The sequence below is a fragment of the Notolepis coatsorum genome (assembly GCF_963971535.1).
Source record: "Notolepis coatsorum genome assembly, chromosome: 5".
NCBI classification, from domain to species: domain Eukaryota; kingdom Metazoa; phylum Chordata; class Actinopteri; order Aulopiformes; family Paralepididae; genus Notolepis; species Notolepis coatsorum.
This window is the reverse complement of record NC_140169.1, coordinates 86,190,972-86,215,824: the sequence shown is the minus strand read 5'-3', so window position 1 is coordinate 86,215,824 and position 24,853 is coordinate 86,190,972. Positions and strand designations below refer to the sequence as shown.

Genomic DNA, 24,853 nt, shown 5'->3' with positions numbered 1-24,853 from the left:
CAAATTTAAGAAACAGTGCAAAACATCACCCATGTCTGAAATCATACATTTCTATTTTTGAAGACAAAGATTATTAATCTCTAAAAGGTAGCAAATTATAGGAAATATTTCAACTGTCTGTGGTAGGTCTATTCCACTGTATTTATATCACAAAAGACATAAAACGTCCATTATTCCAGCAACACTCGTGCTCTAAAATAGAATATTTTCATATAATGGATCAGTGGTAACAACTAACTACATGACATTTTACATAGAGAATTATTATTGAGGGAGGTCATACTTGCTCAGCCCTGGTTCAAAATGTCTACCTTCTACAGTATAGCTACACAGAAAATAGTTATCCTATTATTACAAATGCAATATATTAGGGCTGAAAGAGATTCTTAGTCGACTAATGGATTTGTTAATTTGATCGACAAATCTGTTACACATTGTGTTTCCCACGTGCGATCATACAAAAGGACCTCTTAAATCGAATGTTTACCAGAGATGTGCTTATACATTTTCAGGAAATAACTCATTTCAAGAGTGGAGTGGCTAACTGGGGTAGGGTAGCTGCGTATGAGAAGATATCTTTTAATCTAGTAGAGAGTGGCGTGGCTAACTGGGGTAGGGTAGCTGCGTATGAGAAGATATCTTTTAATCTAGTAGAGAAAGGAGAAAAATACATTAGTAAATGGGGGAAATATCACTCATTGTAACTGGGTTGGTGGCTCACTTGCCTAAGACAGTGGTGTTGCATAATGGTTATCTCAGTTACAAATGTTTGCATATAGGTATTGGAGGCGTAAAAGTGGTGAAGGTACAGTTACTCTACTGTAGCTCACACTGGACCTGAGAGAGGGGAGGGTATGGTCCATGTGCAGGGATAAGAAAACATGTGTGAATGGGTACCTGACAAGTGTATGTATATGTCGACATGATGCGGTTTATTTATTAATTTAGCTTTATTTTCTGTATAATGTAGGTGATTTATTTGTCCATTTTGGGGTGTTGTCACTGTAGTCTTGTTGTTTGTGGTCTATGGGTGTGTGTTGTCTTTCAAGACCGACCTATGTTGATTAAAATGTTGTTGTCTTGATGCCCTGTGTGTGGAAAAAGAAAAAACATCAATAAAGTATAAGTCAGGGCGGCCGGGTAGCGGAGCGGACTAAGCGTCTGTCTACCACCACAGAGACAGTGGGATCGAATCCAGCTGTGGTGCTTCCGGGTTGGCCGACCGTCCATACTAACACAATTAGAGGGTGGGAAACCCGGCGAGGGTGGGTCCTGGTCATTGTAAACAGCGACTCCTACAGTTCGGTCGGGGTGCCTGCACAGCAAGGGAAGGATCTAAGAGAGGTAGTGTGACCTTCCACACGTTACTCTCCCAGTGAGAGTCCACGCTGCCAGGTGAAAAGAAGCGGTGGGCTGGGTACACATGTGTCGGAGGAAGCATGTGATAGTCTCCGCCCTCCTGGACTGACGCCGGTAGGGGGTAGAGTGCGCAACGACCAGGAAGGGGATTGGGAATTGGCATAACGACTAACATTGGGATGGGAGAAAAATGGAAAAAAGAAGGAGGAAAAAGATAATAATAAAAAATAAAAATAAAAGTCATAAAAAGGAAAGTCATTCAGTTTGGAAAAAAGTATAAAAACCTACTAATCGACTGATGAAGTCTTTGTCGACTGAGACCAAACCAACTGAGTAATAGATTAATTTTTTTTATTTTTTTACCTTTATTTTACCAGATAGTCACTTGAGATCAAAGATCTCTTTTTCGAGCAAGACCTGGACTCTACATTCTCTTGAATTCATATTTCTACACCAAAAAGAGGATCCATTCATCTCCTACACTCTACTCATCATCATAATCATAATACTCCTCATTGTCCGTTTGATCCACGTCCTCTTCCTCACGTTCCGTATCCTCTCCGTCCTCCTCGTCTTCCTCACACCTGTCCCTTTCCATCAGATACGCCCTCCATCCTCCTATTCCACCGCCAGCGCCAGCGGGTGGCGCTCTAACAAGCTCCTCGCTGCACAGGTCCTCATTGGGCATCTCCACGCCGCGGGCCACCAGGGTCCTTTTCACCCTCTGGAGCTCACAGGTGCAGTTCCACGGGTTCCCCTCCAGGAGCAGAGAGGTGAGCCGGGGCAGGAGGCTGGGCAGGGCCTGGGGCAGGGACGCCAGGTGGTTCCGGCGGAGGTTGAGCACTTGCAGGCGTCTCAGGGGGAGTAGCTGGCGCTCCTGGATGGCCGAGATGTGGTTCCCCTTCAGGTCCAACCGAACCACACTCTCCGGAAGGCTGTCGGGTCGGTGTTAGTAGGTGAATTCTACACATCTGGCAATATCATAATTATAGGTTTTCTGCATTATATCCATAATCATTCATACATTGTGTCTCGTGTCTTTTTTTTCAAGCATTTAGTTTATTTCTGAATATATTTAGTTTGTGATGTTAAATAGTAAACAGCCTTCTCTTTCAGAAAGTTCACAGCTAATGGTGTGCCAGGCCTAAGAGTGAACTAAGGGATTAACTGTTCAACTTAGTGTATTGCACCAATGATTATTATCGTGAGAAACATCTGCTATCTTATCTCAAATGTCAAAGAAAGTTAAACATCTAGTTGACTTATGCATCCCTAAATGACTGTGTTCCCACTCTTTTTTTTGTGTAAGGATAAATTATTTTATACCAGGCATGCACTGATTCTCACTCCTTTTGGACCCCTTCTCCCTTACTCAACCCTCTCGCTCGCTCTTCCTTTAAGCTTACTAGACTTTATCTCGATAGAACTAATCATCTTTTGACCATTGTTTTTGTAATTTTGTATAGATCCATACTTGTAATACATTTTCATCATATTGAACTTCCGAAATTGTCTCCTAATTATTATAATTTCGGACAGCAATTAAATAGAATGTTCTTATATATAAAATATTAATTGTTACAGTCAGAGATATGTCACAATATATAATAATAATAATAATAATAATAATAATAATAATAATAATAATAATAATAATAATAATAATAATAATAATAATAATAATAATAATAATTAATAATAATAATAATAATAATAATAATAATAATAATAATAATAATAATAATAATAATAATAATAATAATAATAATAATAATAATAATGCAGGACCTGTCGCAGAGGTCTTTATTTGGCATGCAATTATCCTCAATGTTAGCGCTTAGCACACACGGTTAGCACACACACACACACCGGAACACACACGCATGCATTGTTTTTGTTTTTGTGAATGAGGGGTAGTTGTTGCATACTCATAGCCTGTATGCAAACTTTATTTGTAGACAACCAACGTTTCGACATGACGTCTTGGTCAGAATATGGAAGAAGAAGACGTTGGTTGGTTAAAGGTGGTATAGATAGCATTCAGCCACTAGATGTTGCCCTAGAGCACCAGCATGCCATTTATGCAATCAGGTGCATTCCACGTGGGGAAATGGGAAGTAGGGAGGCGGGGATACATGCACACAACATGTAAACAACAACATTAATTTTGGACCCACCAACATAAATATATGTTTGGGGGGTAAAAGCAATACTTTTATTCCCCACCTTTCTAAAAGCTATGTGGATATATTGTAAAAAAAATATATATATTTTAATTTACAGCACCTTTAACTCAATGGAGGCCAAACCCGAGATAAGTCGGGTTAACTCGCCAACGGTTGGGCGCCTTTGGTCGTTTATTCCTTTATTCGATATTTTTATTCATTATTCATCCAGGGACCTTGGTGTTACCATAGGGAATGAGTCTGAGATCGCCAAAGTGCAATACCGGCCGCATCCAGCTAGACGGCGGTATCGAGCACCCTTTGTAACCTTGTATCTTGGCTTGTGTAACGGCCAAATGTCTCCTGTCTCACTTTTCCTTGTCGGGCGAGGGGAGTGGTTATCCCGGTTCCATTGAAGCGCGTCAAATATCCCCGATCCATTGTTGTGGTGGGTTATGCCGTGGACCAAATGGACATCGGATGTACCAGATGGCGATCAAACAATTGGAATATTATTTTTGGAATACTCCCGATCACAGGTAAGGACTATCTTATGTCAATTTTAGCTTGATCCTGCAATGCTTTTATACCGATCGGGCTGATAAGCGTTTTTAGTGTTCAGTACGAATGCCGTTACTGACAATCAAATAATCAGAAACGACCACCCCCCCCCCTTTCATGCATTCATGATGAAACATAATACCTATGACATAGATGTGATTTGGGAATAGTAGCGTGTACAGGCAAGAAACTGCAACGTTTATAGTAGAATTGACGTATAAGGCTATAACTCAGCATTTCGGGAATTACCCCAGACCGCTCTAAAACCATACTTATATTCACCACGGTATAACACGGGAACGTATGGATGGAAACATTTATTATTTTTCACATATTGAATGATAGATAGGTGATGTCAAATGGGCCATAGTATTGTATCCATAGCTAAAATATAGAATATAATTATAGCTCTACAAACAAGGTGACACACTCCTATCTTTTAAAGCGTGGCCTCCATCGAATAGCTGGCACTGAATGAGTTAAAAAAAATATCTTAACGATGTCAACTCCTTTACATTTTTATGTTGCGGAGCACCTCTATGACACTATGTGCGTTTCCCTTTTCTTTTTAGTGATTTTTAGAGATTAGATGATTAGGGATGTTATTATTCATTTGCACCACTAGGTGTCAGTATGGTAGAGCAAGAACAAGTAAGAACGACCATCTTGGATTACCTGCATGAATAACATGTAACCTGATCTGCCGGAGTAAATAAATTTACTAGTGTTCATGATCAAGGACTCAACTCATCATTGAACAACCAAACAAAACATGGTACAAGGAGTAAAAACGACATTGTGACAACCCAAGTGACATGGATTCCTTAAAGCCAGAGTTTGAAACTAACTGGAAATGTCGACAGCAACTGGCGCACCTTCAACAGCAGTTCCAGCTGTACATTGCGGCCTTGGGACTGGAAACCAAGGTGGATTCTAGGAAGGCAGCATTACTTTTAACAATAGCAGGCCCACAGGCCATAGAAGTGTACAATACATTTGTGTATGAAGAGGAAGAGGATAACAGGAAATTGGATAAAGTGTTGTGCTCATTGCTCTCCGAAAAAGAATGAAACATATGAGAGATATGTATTCTGTTCTCGGATGCAACAGCAAGGGGAACCTTTTGATACGTTTCTGACTGACCTGAAGCTTAAAGCACATTCTTGCAACTTTTCAATACTGAGGGATTCCTTGATCAGAGACCAGGTTGTTTTTGGAGTGGAGGATAAAAAGGTCAGAGAAAGGCTACTGAGGGAAACAGAGCTGACACTAGAAGGGGCCATCAAGATCTGCCATGCGAGTGAGCTGTCCCAAATGCATGTGAGGACATTCAGTGAGATGGCAGCAGGCACAGCAAATGTGAGTGATGGTGCGGCTGTTGATGCCATTTCAAGTACAGGAAAAAGACACAGCCTGCACAGCAGACAGGCGACCGAGTGTTCGGCTGAAAGCACTGTGGCTCGCAGCACAAGCCAAGGAAATGTCCAGCCATTGGTAAGCAATGCTTTAATTGCCAGGGGAGCAACCACTTTGCTAAAACAGTGCTTCTCAAAAGGAAAAGAGAGGAGGACAGGAAGATGTGTAGTTGTAGTTGTTTTATTGCAACACTACTATCACCGACATCTAAGAAGGGAGATCCCCCCTTGAATGGCCCTTCTAAGGTTTCTCTCCTCCACATTGCCTGTGGTGCATTTTTTCCTATTGCTAAGTTTTAGTGCGTTTGTCCTTACCTTCGCGTGGGGTATGTCTGGGAGTGTTGCATTCATTCATTTAATTTATAAAAAAAATAATTGACTTCATGGTGTTTTTATTTTGTTCTTGATTTATTGTGATGTTTCTTCTTGACTTGTTTAAAGAAGACGTGTCCGGCCCATGGGGACATTGACGTGTGTTGTCGGGCCTTACAAATAAATTTGATTGGATTTGATTTGATTTGCGGTCTGCTATAGAAAGCCTGATGCCCCAGCTGACACACTGACTACTCTTAGTCAGATTCTGGTCCCATTCATCTCTTCTGAATTCATCCTTGTGGGTGACTTGAACTGGAATATGCTTAACCCCCTCCTGCTGTCATTCATCAATTTGATGCCTTTAAACCTCACTCAACTCACTGAAACCACTAGACACAATCCTAGATCTCCCTCATCCTCTCTACTACACTGATCGACATTATTCTCACCAACAATCCTTCTACTGTAGCTACCGTTCTGGGGTCTTCAGCGATGGCCTGGCCGATCATTGCGCCATTGCCTGTGTTCATTCTGGCCTCTGGGTCAAACGCCCCCCAGTACTCGTGACCAAGCGCTGTGTGAAGCTTGACATGCAGGCCTTTCTCAATGACACTGCTGCTGCAGACTGGGAGAGGCTCAACTTATTCACCTCCATTGAGGATTCTTGGTCTTACTTTAAGAACACTTTTGGTCTTATATTGATAGATAACTTATTACATGTTACATGTTATAACATATAAGTAAATATGTTATGTTTGTTGTTTCCTGGTATTCCTAACTAGGAATAAACAGGCTAGGCTAGGGTTTCTTTACTGGCTTTTATTTACGTTGTCTATCCATACATCAAGGCACTCTCTCTGTTGTCTCCTCGTACATCAAGCACTCTTCCTGTACCCCCGGTCCTCGGTCCGGGTACTCCCACAACAGGGCGGAACCAATCTTAAGTATTATAATAACAACACATCTTCCCTTCTTTTAAACAGAAACAACTTGTTCTTTTCTTGTAGTCGTCTATAACAAAACGTTCGTTTCCGACTGTTCTTAAACCTGTACATTCCAATAATAAACATAAATTTTAAACATGAACGTATGCATTCAAACAATAAGCATATGCATCAAATCTTTCTTTACATTTTTTTTTTTTTTTTTACATTTTCTTTTTCATTTAACCTTCATCATCAAGTGTCCTCTTTTCTTTACCCTATCCACGTCCACAGTCCACATGCCTTTCAGCACTGTGCAATAAGTCTCTCAGGAGGTTTAACATTCCTTTTAGGCCTGCAGCAGGTCTCAGAGGGCGTGCTGCCCCCTTTTGGCATGACAGAGTCACTGCGGTCTGGGGAACTCTGACAAAACTGCTCACTCCTGGGAGCATCTAACACCTCTGCAGTGCTTCGTTGTTGAGAGTCTGTCTCTGGGACTGTCACCTGTGGTCTCAAATCCACACGGTTTCGTCTCAGAGAATCACCATGGTCAGTCTGGATCTGGTATGAGCGTGGTGAAACTTCTCTTTGCACGCGTCCTCCTTGTCTCCATGTGCCTGTTGTGTGATCCAGGATACGGACTGTATCGCCTGGCTTGAGGCTTGGTAAGTGTTTTGCCTTCTTGTCATGTTGCAATTTGTGTTTCTCTTTTTGTTCTTGTTTCCTTGAGCTGATTTTGTGCGCTCCTTCTGGTGTCAACAGGTTCTCATGGATAGGAAGGTTAGTGCGTACGCGCCTTCCCATCAGCATCTGGGCTGGGGACAAACCATTTTCCAATGGGGCACTCCTGTATATCATCAGACTCCTCTGGAACTCCTCCTGTCCATCTTGAGCCTTCTTCATGAGGGCCTTGACGATCTTGACTGAACTCTCTGCGAGCCCATTGGATCTCGGGTAGTTCGGGCTTGAGGTGGCGTGGTGAAAACCCCAGTCCTCTGCAAACGAAGCAAACTCGCTGCTGGAAATCTGTGGCCCATTATCTGAAAACAGCTCACAGGGAACTCCATATCTCGCGAAGACTGTTTTCAGGTAGGCTATGACTGTTTTGCTGGATGTTGACTGCAGTGTTACAACTTCCGGGTAGTTGGAGTAGTAATCTGTGACTACAATGTTGCTTTTACCGTTACAGTCAAACAAATCGACTCCGACCTTCTGGTACGGGCGATCAGGTACAGGGTGGGGCATGAGCGGCTCTGCTTGTTGTTTAGACCTGTAGGTGAGACATATTTCACATGCAGCTGTGGTGTGGCTGATGTCTTGGTTGAGTCTTGGCCAGTACATTACTTCACACGCTCTACGTTTACATTTTTCCTCACCCAAATGTCCCTCATGCACTTTCTGCAGCATTTCCTTGCGCATGGATGCCGGGATGACAAACTTGCTTCCTTTGAAAACAATTTCATTAGCAACTGAGAGCTCTGATCTGCATGCCCAGTAATCTTGGATCTGACCCGGGCATTCACGCTTTTGCTCAGGCCACCCTTTCAGTATGGTCTTCTTGAGCTCTTTCATTGTGTCATCTAGTTCAGTTGCTTTCCTGATCTTCTCTGTTCGCTCAGCAGACACAGGAAGTGATGTGACAATCATGTCAACATAGGCTTGTATTTCTATGCTTTTCTGTTCATTTGGACTTTCCATTTAGTTGACTGCGCGTGAGAGCGTGTCAGCAGTAAACATGAATTTTCCTGGTGTATAGACCATGTTCACATCATATTTCTGCAGTCTGATTGACAGTCGCTGAATCCTCAGAGGACAATCATTGAGGGGCTTGGCCATTATTGATACTAGGGGCTTGTGGTCTGTTTCCACTTCAAAAGCCTTTCCGTATATGTACTGATGGAAACATTCACATGCATATGTGCTGGCTAAAAGTTCCTTTTCTATTTGTGCATATCTAACTTCAGCACTTGTCAATGCACGAGATGTGTAGGCTACGGGCTGCCAGCTGTTGTCATACATCTGTAGCAGTACTGCTCCTAGGCCGTACTGAGAAGCATCTGCCGATATCCTAGTGCTCCGTTCTGGGTCATAAAACTTGAGCACTGGTTCCTTGGTTAAGATCTCTTTCAGCATTTTGAAGCATTCTTCCTGCTCATGAGACCATTCCCACTCGTTCTTCTGCTCTAGAAGCCCTCTGAGTGGTGCTGACTGCATGGGCAGACAACTGGGGGATAAACTTAGCCAAGTATGTGACCATTCCCAGAAATCTCCTCACATCTTCTATGCTCTGTGGACGTTCCATGTTCACTATGGCTGACGTCTTCCTTGGATCCGGCTTGACACCTTGCTCTGAAATCACATCTCCCACAAAGGTAAGGCTTTTCACTGCAAACTCACACTTGTCTCGGTTTAATTTCAGATTGGACTTGCGTGTCAGATCCAGTACTTCCCTCAGCCGTGCATCATGTTCTTCTCTTGTGGATCCCCACACGATGATGTCATCCATCATGGTCTCCACTCCCTCTATGTGCTCATAGATCATATGGATTGTCTTGTGGTAAACTTCGGGCGCAGACAGAATACCGTAAGGTAAACGCAGAAAGCGAAACCTTCCTTCTGGTGTATTGAACGTGCACAGTTTTGAGCTTGCCTCATCCAGCTTCATCTGCCAGAAGCCTGTTGACGCATCCAGCTTGCTAAACCATTTAGCACCGGCAAACTGTGACATGATCTCTTCTCTTGTTGGAAGCTTGAAATGCTCACGCTTTATAGCCCTGTTTAGATCCCGTGGATCGACACAGGTGCGTAGAGATCCATTTGTCTTCGTCAATACTACTAGTGAGCTCACCCAATCTGTTGGCTCATCTATTTTCTTTATGACGCCCATCTTCTCCATGCGGGCTAACTCCTTTTTGAGTTTGTCTCTCAGTGCAAATGGAATCTTTCTGCATGCATGCACTACAGGAGTCACTGTGTCATCCACACATATCTTGTGCTCACCAGGCAAGCATCCTAGTCCTTCAAAGACATCGCTGTACTCCTGCATGACTGCTTTGTGGTCTGTGCTAGTCTGGGAATTCACTACAAACACCCTCCTCACTAAGTCAAGCTTTTCACAGGTACTCAGACCTAGGATTGGCTGTACGCTCTTCTCTACTATGAGCACCTGTGCCCTTAACTGCTGTCCCTTGTGCTTTAGAGTCACTACACAACACCCCTTAACTGGAACAGTCTCTCCTGTATAACCAGTCACTTTTACTTTCACAGGGTGTATTTTGCTCTTAACTGTGAGGGTCCTGTAATCGTCTATGGACAACAGGTTGACCTGTGCACCAGTGTCTATCTTAAATGGAATTATGGTCTCATTCACAGTTAATGGGACTATCCATTCTGCCGCCTCTGCCGTGCTAGACTGTACTACTGAGTCCACAAAGAACTCCTCTGGCTCTTCTTCCACTGTGTTCACTTTCATCCCTGAAGCCTCAGCTCTGCAATACTTCGCAAAGTGGTTATCCTTCCCACACTTGTGGCAGACTTTCCCATAAGCAGGGCATGCCCTAGACATATGCTTGCCTCCACATCTTCCACATCTACTGTTTGGACTCCTGGGACTTTGCTCTGTAGGCTTTTGTTTTACAAACTGTTTTGGGCGCTGTCCCTCTCTTTTCACGGCATGCACTGCTGCCGACTCATCCGTGCGCAGCTCCTTTGCTTGTGCACGAGTGGTTTCTGCTGCTCTGCACATGTGAACTGTTTTCTCTAGCGTTAAATCATGTTCACGTAGTAATCTTTCTCTGAGCCCATTATCAGGAATTCCACATATTATTCTATCTCTGACTAATGAGTTTCTTAAATCTTCGAATTCACATGACTTGCTCAACGTAAGTAGTTCAGTTAAGTACTGATCAAAACTGTCACCTGTTTTCTGACTGGCAGAGAAAAACTTATATCTCTCAAAAGTGACATTTTTACTGGGCACAAAGTACTCCTCAAACTTTGTCACTAGCTCAGTCAATGTTATATTTCCCTCATCTATCTGAAAGCTGTTGTAAATATCCAATGCATCTTCTCCTATTACATGCAAAAATGTAGCCGCTTTTCTGTTCTCATCTCCTCCCCCCGCCCCACTTGCAGCCAAGTAAATACTAAATCTCTGTTTAAATCTCTTCCAATTATCAGCAAGATTGCCACTGAACTGCATGGGTGTGGGAGGACTGAGCTTATCCATGACGGGAAACACTACGGGTGCAGGATTTTCTTGGTCTCCTTCTTGATTGGTTGAAACGTTTTCACTCACGTCGTTAGCTCGATCACTTTCACTTTCACTAGACATGCTCGCATGCTGATCCTCTCGCTAGCAGTGCGCACATTTGTGCCTTCGGAATCCAGCACATTCCTTCTTGACGTCGATTCAACTCCGCGTCGCCAGTTCCATTATCTGACACCATGTTATGTTTGTTGTTTCCTGGTATTCCTAACTAGGAATAAACAGGCTAGGCTAGGGTTTCTTTACTGGCTTTTATTTACGTTGTCTATCCGTACATCAAGGCACTCTCTCTGTTGTCTCCTCGTACATCAAGCACTCTTCCTGTACCCCCTGTCCTCTGTCCGGGTACTACAACAACAGGGCGGAACCAATCTTAAGTATTATAATAACAACACAAATATGATATTGTAAGGAAGGGGCAGGACCAGATAAGCTTTGCTTCATTCTGTCACTTCTCGAACAAAACCATTGTCTTGAGCTATGCTGATTATTGCCTCCATGTCTAGGAAGATATATTTTATTTTATTTGTATTTATAATTTTATTTTAGTAATTTTTTGTTATTACAAATTTGTGTGTTTGTTTTATGGAGATAAATAAAGATCAAATCAAACACGCCCCTCTGAAACGATACCGGACCAAGAATCGCCTTAGCCCCTGGTTTTCTCATGACTTGGCTGAGCTTGTACGTCGAAAGAACACGCTGACGAAAAGCTCGTACCTCTAAGTCTCCAGCTGATTGGCTTGCCTTCAGGCAATGCAGGAACAAATGTACCCAGGCCGCGTCTATTTTTTTACCAACGGATTTTCAGTTCCGCATTCGCGTTCTGCTATCTGATTGGCCACTGACGTTTCTGGTGCGATCTGATTGGCCACTGATGTTTCTGGTCATGTGACATGTGCGCCCAATCACGTGACGCCTGTGTCTTTGCCCATTTCCGCCTCGAACGGCATGCAAACTACCTAACGCCTAGTTTATCACTGGTTAAGCTTAGGCGACTCTTTCGAAGTTGGTTAAGGTTAGAGTTTGGAATCAGGGCTGGTGTTCTATCGCCATGCTCTAAGACAAACTCTAACCTTAACCAACTTCGAAAGAGTGCCTAAGCTTAACTGGTGAAAGAAACAGGCGTCACACGATTGGCCGCACATGTCACACGACCAGAAACGTCAGTGGCCAATCAGATCGTAGAACGCGGAACTGGAAATCCGTTGGTAAAAGTATTGACGCACCCAGGCCACCAGGACGCCTAAATATTAAAGGCAACCAACTTGTGTCTAACCACGCCCAACTTGCGTCTAGCCACGCCCCCGCGGCGACGCGGCAGCAGCAGAGTGGAGCGGTAGCGGAGCGGTAGCGGAGCGGTAGCGGAGCGGTAGCGGAGCTCCGTCGCGGCAGCATTATGTAGCAGTAACCCCCCCTTTTTTACTATCCAGAACTAGCTCAATTGGCAGCGCTGTATTGCTGTGGATCCTACGGCCCGTTGCTGGCAAGTTTGATTCCCTTCAAAAAAAATGTTCTTCTTTTTTTAACGTGCATTCGCATTCTTTTGCCGTTAAGTTTAGGCATAACTTTAAGCATTGTTTCGGAGTTGGTTACGGTTAGGCATTGTTTCGGAGTTGCTTAAGGTTAGAAGGGTTAAGTTTAGGCGCTGTTAAGGAGCTGGTTAAGGTTAGAGTTTGTCTTAGAGAATGGCAATATTTTTTAACATGCATTCTTTCGCCGGTTAAGTTTAGGCATTGTTTCGGAGTTGGTTAAGGTTAGGCATTGTTTCGGAGTTGCTTAAGGTTAGAAGGGTTAAGTTTAGGCGCTGTTAAGGAGCTGGTTAAGGTTAGAGTTTGTCTTAGAGAATGGCAATAGACAGCCTATTTCCGCGCTGCAGCTCTCTCGCGCTGCCATGGTCACATGGGCGTATTGGCCAATCAGAGAAATGCTAAACACAAGTTGGTTGCCTAAAATATTCACGCCACCAGGACAGCCAAAATGTCTCACTTCAAGGAGAAACTTACAACATGTGGCACTGATACGAAGACGTTTTGGACCACAGTCAAGTCCATGGAAAACAAACACTCTTCTCCTAGCCTACCTGCATCCATTCTTTTTGACAAGGTTGTCATTACCGACAAGTCTTGCATGGTTTCTCTATTTAATCAACACTTTGTAAGCTGCACACTAGCCTTCTCTTCTGCTGATAGCTCATAGCGTCCCACCACACACTCTGTCCTCCCCTCCCATTACCAATGGCTTTTCTCAATTTCTGAGGTTCGGGATGAATTTTCCAGACTGGATCCAAATAAGTCTGCTGGCTTTGATGGGCTGGATTCAAAGTTTCTTAAAGCAGCCACTCATCTTTTAGCTGACCCTATCACAGAATTATTCAATCTGTCCATTCAACTCTCTGTCTTCCCCTTTGACTGGAAATCAGCTCTAATCTTCCCCCTCTTCAAGGGCGGCTCTAGCTCTGACCCCAACTGCTACTGGCCCGTTTCCATCCCTCTTCACCATTCTCAATTCTGCCATCCGCTTTGCCACCAATGCACCCTTTAATACACATCACTGTGACCTTTACAAACTGGTTGACTGGCCCTCCCTCCACACCCGCCGACTCCAACATTGGTTCCACTCCATTTACAAGACAATCCTGGGCAATACCTCACCTTATCTTTCCTCCCTGCTCCACCTTTCTCATAGCACTTATGGCACAAGATCAAGCAAGCTTATCAAACTAAACATCCCAAGCTCCAATACCACCTTCGGCCGAAACTCCTTTAACTTTGGAGCAGCTTATGACTGGAACGCTTTTCAAGACACCCTTAAACTTACAGCTCTTACTTCACTGGCTGCCTTCAAGAATAAACGTAACACGCTCTTAGTAGATCCCTCATGCTCTTGCTGATACCCCAGTTTCACACTTGCATACACCCTCTCACACACAACATACAAGCACTCATTAATCTTCATACTCGCACCTAGACACATGCATCTGTTTGCATACACATGCGCGCACACACACATACTTTCACCCCCCTACTCCTCCCCTGTTTATTTTTTTTGTACATAGGCTGTGCATGTGTTTATTTGTTTATGTGTGTATGATTGTTAACTATTTCTTTTATTATTTTTATTATTCCTGTTGGGGCCTCTTGGATCAGATCGGCATTGCAAATAAGAAACCTGTTCTTAATGTTTTATCTGGCTAAATAAAGGTTAAATTAAAAAAAATCTATAAAAAGAGTGGAGGACACTGATCTGAGAGAATGAGAAAATGTTTGTTGCCACAGTGAACGGTGAAGTGAATGCTATTAGAGAAGATAAATGGATAGCACCACTGTGGATAAACGGGACTCTAGTCACAATGAAATTGGACACTGGAGCAAAAGCCAACCTGATCAGCATGTCTGACATCAAAGAAATTAAAGATAAGCCAAGTATAAGAAAGAAAACACTGTTTGTGTCGACTGTCTGTGCACATGCAAGCTGTATCTGTATACAGTGAAAGAAAAAGTTCACCACCTATTCTTTTCTGTTGTTGCTAAAGGACTTGAATCACTGCTGGGTGATAAAACCTGTGAAGACTTGGAGCTGTGGGAAATAGTGTATTGCATCAACACATCTGTGAGTACACCAAGTGAGATTCTGTTGACTCAATGGTACAGAACTGTGAGTACTCCAGCATAGCTCAAGACAGATGTCTTCAAGGGTTTTGGTGTATTGCCATTCACATATAAAATCCAGCTGAAGGCAAACGCACAGCCAGTGGTGCATGCTGCACGAAGAGTTCCGGCACCACTGAGAGACCGTGTTAAAAAAGAACTGGATAGGATGACAGTACTCGGGGTGATACAGAAAGTAGAGGAACCAACAGACTGGGTCAATTCTATGGTGTGCGTGAAGAAAGAAAATGGTGACCTGAGAATATGTATGGACCCCGAAAGATCTGAATGAAAACATAAAGCAGGAACACTACCAGATACCCAAGCGTGAGGAAATCCCCAGTGAGATGGCGGGTGCCAGATACTTCACAAAGCTTGACGCATCACAAGGCTTCTGGCAGCTGAAATTGGATGAAAGCAGCACCAAGTACTGCACCTTTAATACACGCTTCGGCAGATATTGCTTGCTCAGACTGCCTTTTGGAATCGTTCAGCATCTGAAATATTTCACAGAGCAGTGGAACACATCATCGAGGGGCTGGATGGAGTTTGAGCATATGTTGATGACATCATCGTCTGGGGCTCCACAGTCCAAGAACACAATAAGAGACTGACCAACGTGCTGGAGAGGATACGAAAGTATGGACTGAAGATCAACAAGAGCAAATGTCAGTTTGGAGCTCAAGAAATCGTCTTCCTTGGAGACAAGCTCTCTGCACAAGGTGTCCAGGGTGACCAAGAAAAAGTCAATGCCATACACAACATGCCAAGGCCCACAGACAATATAATATAGGTGTGCAATGCATCATGAGAATGGTCAACTTCATAGGTAAATTCATTCCTAACCTATCTGCAAAGACATCCTGCATTCATGAGCTCCTGCATAAAGGGGATGAGTTCAAATGGGCATCCAAACATGAGCATGAGTGGCAGAGGCTCAAAGAGACACTAACAACTGCACCTGTGTTGGCATTCTATGACTCGACGAAGAGGATCAAAGTGTCGACGGATGCCACCAAGGACGGAATTGGTGGAGTACTTCTACAGGCTGAAGGTGAGCATTGGAAACCAGTGGCCTATGCATCCAGGTCCACGACAGAGAGTGTAGATATGCTCAGATTTAAAAAGAATGCATAGGGTTAGTGTTTGGTTATGTATGGCCTACCCTCCGTCACCGTAGAGACAGATCGTCCACTGGTTGCCATCATCAAAAGAAACTTAAATGTTGCCAAGGATTCAGCGCATGACGAAAGATACGACTTTGAGCTGATCTACACACCAGGAAAATACCTGATACTCGCCGACGCGCTCTCACGGGCACCCACAGGGAAAGGTTCAAAGCCATGTCAACATGGTGGCTGCTGCGCTTCCTGTATCAGACACAAAGTCCAGACGAATAGCTGAAGAAACAGCAAAAGACACAGAGCTGCAATGTATCATTGGAAACATACAAAATGGATGGCCTGTAGGTTCCTGTCCACTGTTCTACGACACCAGAGGTGAATTGAGTGTTGTTGATGGACTGTTGCTGAAGACAAATATAATATAATACATACTACAGAGGATCCATGAAGGTCATCTCGGTGTCAAGAAATGCAAGAGAAGAGCGAGAGACGCAGTGTTCCGGCCTGGGATCAACAAAGACATTGAGAGACTGATAAGTGGATGTGAAACATCCCAGAGACATAGGGACAAGCAAACCAAAGAGCCTATTATGGTAGCTGATGTACCAACACCACCATGGCATAAAGTGGGAATGGATTTGTTTTATCTCAAGGGTAAAGACTATCTAGTGGTCATTGACTATCACTCAAACTTCCCTGAAATGACACATCATCAACCTGTGTCATAATAACACATACAAAAATCGATCTTCGGCAGATACGGCATACCAAACATAGTGGTGAGTGACAACGGGCCATGCTTCAAGAGCAGAGAGTGGCAGGAATTTGCAAAACGGTACGGCTTCCAGCATGTGACATCTAGTCCTCTGTATGCACAGTCAAATGGAAAAGGAGTCCACATCCTCGAGCAGCTCCTGAAGGAAGCTGCTGACAGTGACTCAGATCCCCACCGTACTCTTCTCAGCTACAGAGCGTCACCTCTCGCCTGCTGAGCTGCTGATGAATCGAAAGCTGCCGAGCTACTCAAAGCAAAAGAAACGTCCAAAGCTGGAACAAAAGCTACAACAACAGAAGATGAAACATAAGTAATTCTGTGACAGAATAGCCAAGCATCTTCCACCACTATCAAGCAAAGATACAGTTGGGTATGAAGATCCTGATGGATGGAAGACAAAAGCCACTGTTCTTCAAGAAGTAGCTCCCTGCTCATTCCCTGTGAGGACAGAGGAAGGACAGATCTTCAGACATAACCGTTGCAGTCTTCTGAAAAAACAAGATACTGTTTGAGAGCTCAGTGAAGCCCACACTGAGTCTGAGTCCATCTCTCCACCTCCTACAGACTGTAACCCAACACCCAACACACACACACTCCAGGTGAAATTGTCTTAAGAAGAAGTGCAAGGGAAATCAGAAAGTGTATGGTTAAAAAAAATTATATATATATATTATAATGTAGTATTTATTAAGTATATTAAAATGCGGTGATTGGTTTAAATGATTAAGAGATGGTTAAGATACCTGACACCTGATAAGATACCTGAAAATCTCTCTGGATGTATTGTAAAAAGAAATTTTATCTACAGCTTACGGCCTATATCCATAGATGTATGACTTGGTCATAATAAGGTAATTTATAGGCCTGATATTTTACAGTATATTATATATTAAAATTGATTATAATTCAGTACTGTATCTACAAATCCTTCTGTTTAATCATATTCCCTTTATTCATTTGCTTAGATATTTTCTCTCAAGGAGGTGCTGAATGAGCTCAGTGAGAGAAATTTTAACAGCCGCAAGAACATGCAAATTTACCTTGTAGAAGTGGGGCAATCTTCCATTTACTTTTAGGCGGGTTTTCTGAAAATAGGGCTAGAGCTTAACAGGTTAACTGATATCAATCTTCTTGTCTGACTCTGGGGAAGATAGCAAATAAGTGTATGTCCCAAAATGTGTGTTCCTTTTAAAGGGTGAGATCACAAAAATGGGTGAAAATGTCCTCACTTGAAAGGTGGGCGGTCCAAAGTTGGTCCTCACAAATATAGCTATACACACACACACACTGTACTATGATTCTGTGACCTGTACTTGTATGTCTTCTACTACCTGTACCTCCCCTCTCCCCACCCCCATGCAATAAAGGAATATCTTATCTTATCTTACACACACACACATCTCGTACCCATCTGGAAGAGACGACAGCAGGTTCTGCTCCAGGGCCAGGTTGGTGAGGTGGACGCTGTTCCTCAGCGCGTTGGCCTCCACGTTCCGTATGGTGTTGTTCTCCAGGAACAGGTGCCTCAGCTGCCTCAGCGCCGACACGTGCTGGAAGGACACCTCCTGCAGGGCGTTCTGTCTGCAGTCCAGCCTCTCCAGGCGAGGGCTCAGTCTGCTGGGGAGCACCCTCAGGTGGTTCCCCGGCACCTCCAGGGAGGTCAGGTTGGGCAGACGAAGGGCCCCGTCCGTGGAGACCAAGCGGTTGTAGGCGGCGGAGAGAGAGGTGAGGTTCTTCAGCTGGGACATCTCCCGGCTCCTCAGGGATCGGATCTGGTTCCGGTCCAGGTTGAGGAGAGCGAGGGACCCGGGGAGGTCATTGGGGACCCTGGACAAAAGGTTCCCCGCCAGACGCAGGGTGGTCAGGGCTTTCAGCGGCGTGAAGAACGCGGAGGGGAACGAGGCGATCCGGTTCCCGCCGATGCTCAGCACATTCAGCTGGGTCAGCTTCAGGGACCCCTGGACGGCCTCGACCCGGTTCCCGTCGAGGTGCAGACTCTCCAGCTTCACCAGTCCCTGGAATACGTTGGCTCTGAGAGAGCTGATGTGGTTGTTCTGCAGGTCCAGCAGGCGTAGGCTCTTCAGGGGCTCCAGGGCCGACTCCTGCAGGGCGTGTATGCGGTTGTGGCCAAGCTATGGAAGTATAGAGACGGGTTTAGATGATCTAAGAGATGGATATGACGGGTTAGAGGGACAGTTCAGATTTTTGGAACCCTTTAGCCCTATTTGCTACTACACTAGCGTTATAAGAGCTAAACATTGCTACCATACAAGTGCATTGGTTTAGTGCACTTCCGGTTGCCACTGAGCGGAAATGTTTGTGCGGACCTGTTCTCCCAAACTGGTAAGCAAATGACTGTTTTTACGTTATTTTCATTTTTACGTTACTATTATTATTATTATTTTTTTTTATTTTGATCTTAACTGATCACTATGACTTTATTGCTTTTATCGTTATATATGCCTATAATTGTGTACAGCACTTTGAGCTACATGACATGTATGAAAGGTGCTTTATAAATACTTACTTACTTACTTACTTACTTACTTACTTACTTACTTACTTACCAGTGATTTTGTCACAGTCCTTTCTCAGCACAACCCATGCTGTTCCTCATGCTATCTCCGACAAACTAATGCTAACTGACTAACTGAAATCTACGCCACAGTGCACACAAAGTAGATTTCGGTTAGCTTCAGTCGGCTTGTAGTGACAGGAGCTCGACCCCGTTGACTTTGTGTTGGTTTGTAGCTAACTAGCCAGAACTAATATGAGAGGAACAGCGTGGATTGTGCTGATAAAAGGATGCTTTATCGATCACAGGACGCCCAGAATGCAAAAACAATAGAGGCCTTCCACAGAATGTTTGTGTAGTTATCTTTACATTTACATTTACAGAGTGCCACACAGTAGTATAGACATATTAGCGTAGTAGTATAGGCATAGTAGCAAAGTACATCGTAGTAAAAGACATTTTTTTTTCTTTCTTTTTTTAGTATGGCTGGCTGCCTGTAACCATTAGTAACCCATTTCAAAAGAAAATGCCTCATTTTGGTGCAGTGGTAGAATAGGTAAAACATTGAGATCCAGTAATAAAACACACATGTATTATTTGTATATATCAACACATAGCAACTGCTTTCTTTTCCAACATGGAGGGCAAATGGGCATTCCAAACATTCTGTGAATGGCTTCTATTTCCTTTCTTTCAGAGACAGCAGTTGCTACTGTGTACTGATCATCAACTAGTAAGGTTGCATGGCTTTTAGTACGGCTTCTGTGCAGTCCAAAAGCTATTGGGTACATTTTCCATTTTAAAACAACAATCACCTATTATTACAGTAACTTTACATTTAAATTTAAGATCAATTAAATTTATATATACATGTGATCCTATACCAATTTGTCTCAGACAACAGAAAATAAGTTCAATCTACGCCTCTCATCTCCTCTCCTCTCCCCTCCCCTCCCCTCCCCTCCCCTCCTTTCCCCTCCCTTCCTCTCTTCTCATCTCCCTCTCCTATCCTGCAATACTCTCCTCTCCTCTCAAGTCTCCTCTCTTCTCCTCCCCTCTTTTCACCTGTCTTCTCATCTCCCCCTCCTCTCCTCTCTTTCTCTCTCCTCTCTTCTCATCTAAATGGTTACATTTTTGTTCCTCGCATTCACCCATTCACTCACACATTCACACACCGATGGCGGAGGCAACCTGCTCATCTGGAGCAATTAGGGGTTAAGTGTCTTGCTCAAGGACACTTCGACATGCTGCCTGGGAGGAGCGGGAATCGAACCAGGAACCTTCTGATTACCAGACAACTGCTCTACCTCCTGAGCCCATCCTCTCCTCTCCCCTCCCCTCCTCTCTTCTCTTCTCCACTCCCCTCCTCTCTTCTAATCTCCCCCTCATCTCCTCTCCTTTCCCACAATCTTCTCATCTCCCCTCCTCTCCTGTCCTCTCTAGTGACATATCTTCTCCTCCCCTATTTTCTCTTATCCTCTAGTCTCCTCTTCTCTCCCACCCTCGTTTCCTCTCCTGTTCTCTCCTGCCCTATCAGATTCATATCCCATTCTCTCCTCTCTAGTCTCCTCTCCTGTTCTCTCCTCTCCTTTTCTCTCCTATCCTTTCCTGTTGTCTCCTCTCCTGTCCTCTTCTCCTGTTTTCTCCTGTCCTGTACTCTCTTTTCCTGTTCTCTGATTGATTGATTGATTGATTGAAAACTTTATTAACAGATTGTAGAATGGGTACAATACAGTACAGCTCAATACACACAATTGTTAAGGGGATGCAGACCAGAGAAAGACTTTCGTCTTGTTTACATCAGGGTCCCCCATTTTCAATTCATCAGGACATATATGACATACATGACATACAGATAGTCAGTACTGCTACATCTATACATTTATGACATACCAGATTTGCAAATACAGTACTGTTTGTGATACAGAAGGAGTCAAGAAAAGGGAGTATATACATTTGACGTAGAAACTGTACATTGGAGGAGGTTGTGTGGGGGGGGTTGGGTACATTGGGATATTGACAACCATACTGGGTAATTTACATTGGAGGTGGTTGGGGGGGGGGGGGGGGGCGGGGGGCACACTGTATAAACAAGTAATACTGTACATTGAGGGGGGGGGGAGGAGACACTGTACAAACAAACAAAATTGTACATTGAACTATCCTCTCCTCTCCTGTTTTCTCCTCTCCTGTTCTCTGCTCTCCTATCATCTCATGTTCTCTCATCTCCTCTCCTCTCCTGTTCTCTCCTGTTCTCTCCTCTCCTGTCCTCTCCTGTCCTCCCCTGTCATCTCCTCTCCTGTCCTCTCCTGTCCTCTCCTGTCCTCTCCTGTCCTGTCCTCTCCTCTCATCACCTGGTCTTTTCTACTTCACTTTACTCTACAACTCTTCTTTCCTGCTCCACCTTGAGTGTCTCCAGGCTAGGAGGAAGTCCGCGAGGAAGCAGGCGGAGTTTGTTCTTCTGAAGGTCCAGTTTGCGCAAGCCGCTCTGGGCCCTGAAAGCAGTGAGGTCAGAGGTCAGAGGTCAATGTCACTTCAGTTGGCTAAATGAGGAAGTGTAACAAGATGTTGAAGATTTAGTAAGATTGTTTTCATTGCACTTTGGTTGCTGGGCAGTATAGTTAAAACCTTTTTTGACCATATAACAATATTTGATGTATTGGGTTTTTCCAGTGTAAAGTACAGCTGTCTTTTTTTTTTTTTTTTGCAATACAATTGTCATGGTGATTTTTCATTCAAAAGGGTATATTTTATTCAAATTTGTATTCTTATAATTATATTATTAAAAGATTAAATAAAAAGAAATGTATAGCTTTATTGATGATGGTGTAGTAAAACTCCACACCTTTGTATGGATACATATTTGGTCAATTTGAGCTAGTATTAGTGAATAAACAGGTCTGCAGGAGGAATCACCACAGTCATCCTTGCTTTGTTTGATGCGTAAAAAAAATAAACTTTTATACTCACATTATGCATTTAAATCGTTTTTTAAGTTTTTTATTTTAACGTTTCAGTTAGTGCCTTCTTCAGTACAATTATTATATAAAGAAACTGCAGCATGAAGAGAATATAAAAGGTTTAGAAAATCCATTTATTTGTGAACCATCTTTTGTCCCTGGTGAATAAACAGAACAGGACGGGACCTGACACCCACCTGAGAGCGTTGTGCTCCACCAGCTCCACCCCACAGGAAGACAGGGTCAGCTCCTCCACTGCCGTCAGACCTGAGAGGTCACGACCCTGGAACACACAGAAATCTAACTTCTGACCTCTTCCGTTTCAGTCAGTTGAATGTTGCAGCAGCTCATTTACATATATTACGGACAACACATCCTGCATTATTTTAACACATCCTTTTTTAGATTGATTATTAAAAAATATATATGTAATGTCTGTGAATGTACACACTTCCTGGGGGACATTCTCAATTTCTCCACATTTACCATAACATGTTTGCCTGTTTGGGGGTTTCGTCATATTTTACTAAAACAATGTCTGGGCTTTCATAATCTGTGTTATTGGTAAATTCTGGTTGGTAACATTTTACGTTATAATGGCCTTAATCCAGTGTATTAACCTTTGAAGTCATTTTGCTCAAAAGTATAGTTTGTCGACACTGGATATTTGAGAAAATACCTTGCTTAATGATAAGAGTAAAGACATAATAATGGTATGGTTGGAAAGCTTTAATTATCCTGTTGCAAACAGTGTAGAAAGCTCAACGTGTGTCTGGGGGTGAAATTTATAGAGCAGACTACGTGAAAAGTGTAAATAGATACGGTTAAGTAAAATAACGACCAGAGGAATAAAAACAAATCTATGAAAATAAATAAATAACCAGGGTGGTGATTACACAGTTTTACACTGTTGACACCACCCTCAGAGCTACATTAAATGTCTAACTTAAATGTGTTTTAACATGAAGTGCAGATGCACAGATGCACTTGTATGGCAGAAAGGTGGGCTTTTAAGTGTTTCACCTACACCACATAATATGTATGTAACTATGCACATTCCCTATATAAGTATAGATCATTTTAAATGTATTGATAAACAGTGATTTTCATTATGTGATGCTGGCATTATATATCAGGCATTAATGTTCAGTGGTAATGAATGAATGAATGAATGAATGAATGAATGAATGAATGAATGAATGAATGAATGACATACTAGCTCTAAGGAATTAGGCCTATTGTTTCATGGCAACTTTAACCTGAGTGTGTCTTCTGTTTTTTTACATTTTTTAATTGATCCTTTATTTATCCAGGAATGTCCCATTGAGATACAAGATCTCTTCTTCCAGGGAGTCCTGACCAACACGGCACACAGCAAGTTTCATCATAAAAACAGGGCATACAGCCTGGTTCTTGTTTTACAGAAGTAACTTGCACACAATGTTTCTGCTTAATAAAAGAAGATCAAGAACCAAACGCCAGCACACGGTGAACTCCTCGCATCTTACCTTGACTTCTCTGATGTGGTTATAAGCCAGGTTCATCCTCTTGACGTCTCTCGGTATCCCGGATGGAATGGCTTGTACTCTGAAACACTGCACCGACAGGACGGCCGCCCCATGGTCACACACACACTTCTTTGGACACACGCCGCCGGTGTTGCAGACACCCGGGTGAGGATCCAGCAGGAGGCTAATAAGAGCAGATAAAGCCAGCCACATCATGACTTCCTATAACACTGAATAGCCTGGTGTGATTTTAAAGCTGTAAAAGACAAATTGCCTTTAAAAAAATAAATCCTCTATGTCCTCTCGCTGTGCATCTTGGAGCAGGAAGAGCATAAAGGCTCCTGGGGGTCCGAGGAGCTTAAATAGCAGGGACCAGGGATTCCTCCGCTGGCTTCTCACCGCTTCATGTTGGAACAATGGCAGAGATGTTTATCTTGGGTTAAAAAACAACACTTGACACGGACAAGGAACTGGCTGCCACAGGCAGAGAGCCACGGATAGCACTTCTCTTTGTCGGACGTGACAAACTGCCTGATAAACAGTTTACAACCCATTCTGTTAAGCTAAATGCAATTTCCTCTCTTCCTATTTGGACTCTCTCTCTCTCTCTCTCTCTCTCTCTCTCTCTCTCTCTCTCTCTCTCTCTCTCTCTCTCTCTCTCTCTCTCTCACCTTGAAGGGAGTGGCTGTACCTCCAGTTAGAGTTCCTAAGTGTCTTGTTATACAGTAGGAGGTTGACAACAAGGATTCATTTCAGGGCTCTCACTACTGAAGATGCACCTAATCTATTTGCCATTTAAACAGATAGCCTCATCTCTGGTCAATAGCTTCACGTGTTTGTGTTTTATTAGTATTATCTCAACCACTATGGCTACGCCACCAATATAAAGAGAGGAGCCTATTTGACCACCATACCCAACAAATACCCAATACATGTGTGAATAGAGGCTGTCAAAGAATCACTATCTGAAGAACCAGTAACGGCCTGGTGGAACAATTACTCAAATTATAATAGTTTCTTTGGAGGGGAAAAACTGGGAAACGAGCAAGCAAGCTATATATATATATATATATATAGCTTGCTTGCTCGTTTCCCATAATAACAAGAGTAATACGTATAAGTAATAAGTAAATGGGGATCCTTTAATAAACATAAAGTAATATAATAAAAATAATAATAATAATAATAATAATAATAATAATAATAATAATAATAATAATAATAATAATAATAATAATAATAATAATAATAATAATAATAATAATAATAATAATAATAATAATAATAATAATAATAATAATAATAATAATAATAAT

General features: G+C 43.0%; 1 protein-coding gene across 1 annotated transcript; it reads right to left on the bottom strand.

The window, feature by feature from the left end:
• Nucleotides 1-1,843: 1,843 nt before the first annotated feature.
• On the bottom strand, nucleotides 1,844-23,634 carry LOC311228257 (nephrocan-like; the record flags this gene model as incomplete). The annotated part of the gene is made up of 5 exons (XM_084314164.1): nucleotides 23,538-23,634; nucleotides 22,227-22,312; nucleotides 21,474-21,564; nucleotides 17,962-18,686; nucleotides 1,844-2,294 (listed from the first exon to the last, which is right to left on the bottom strand). Exons 1-5 carry the CDS (start codon nucleotides 23,571-23,573, stop codon nucleotides 1,844-1,846), a joined length of 1,389 nt encoding a protein of 462 aa, XP_084170290.1. The 5' UTR covers nucleotides 23,574-23,634.
• Nucleotides 23,635-24,853: the final 1,219 nt, after the last annotated feature.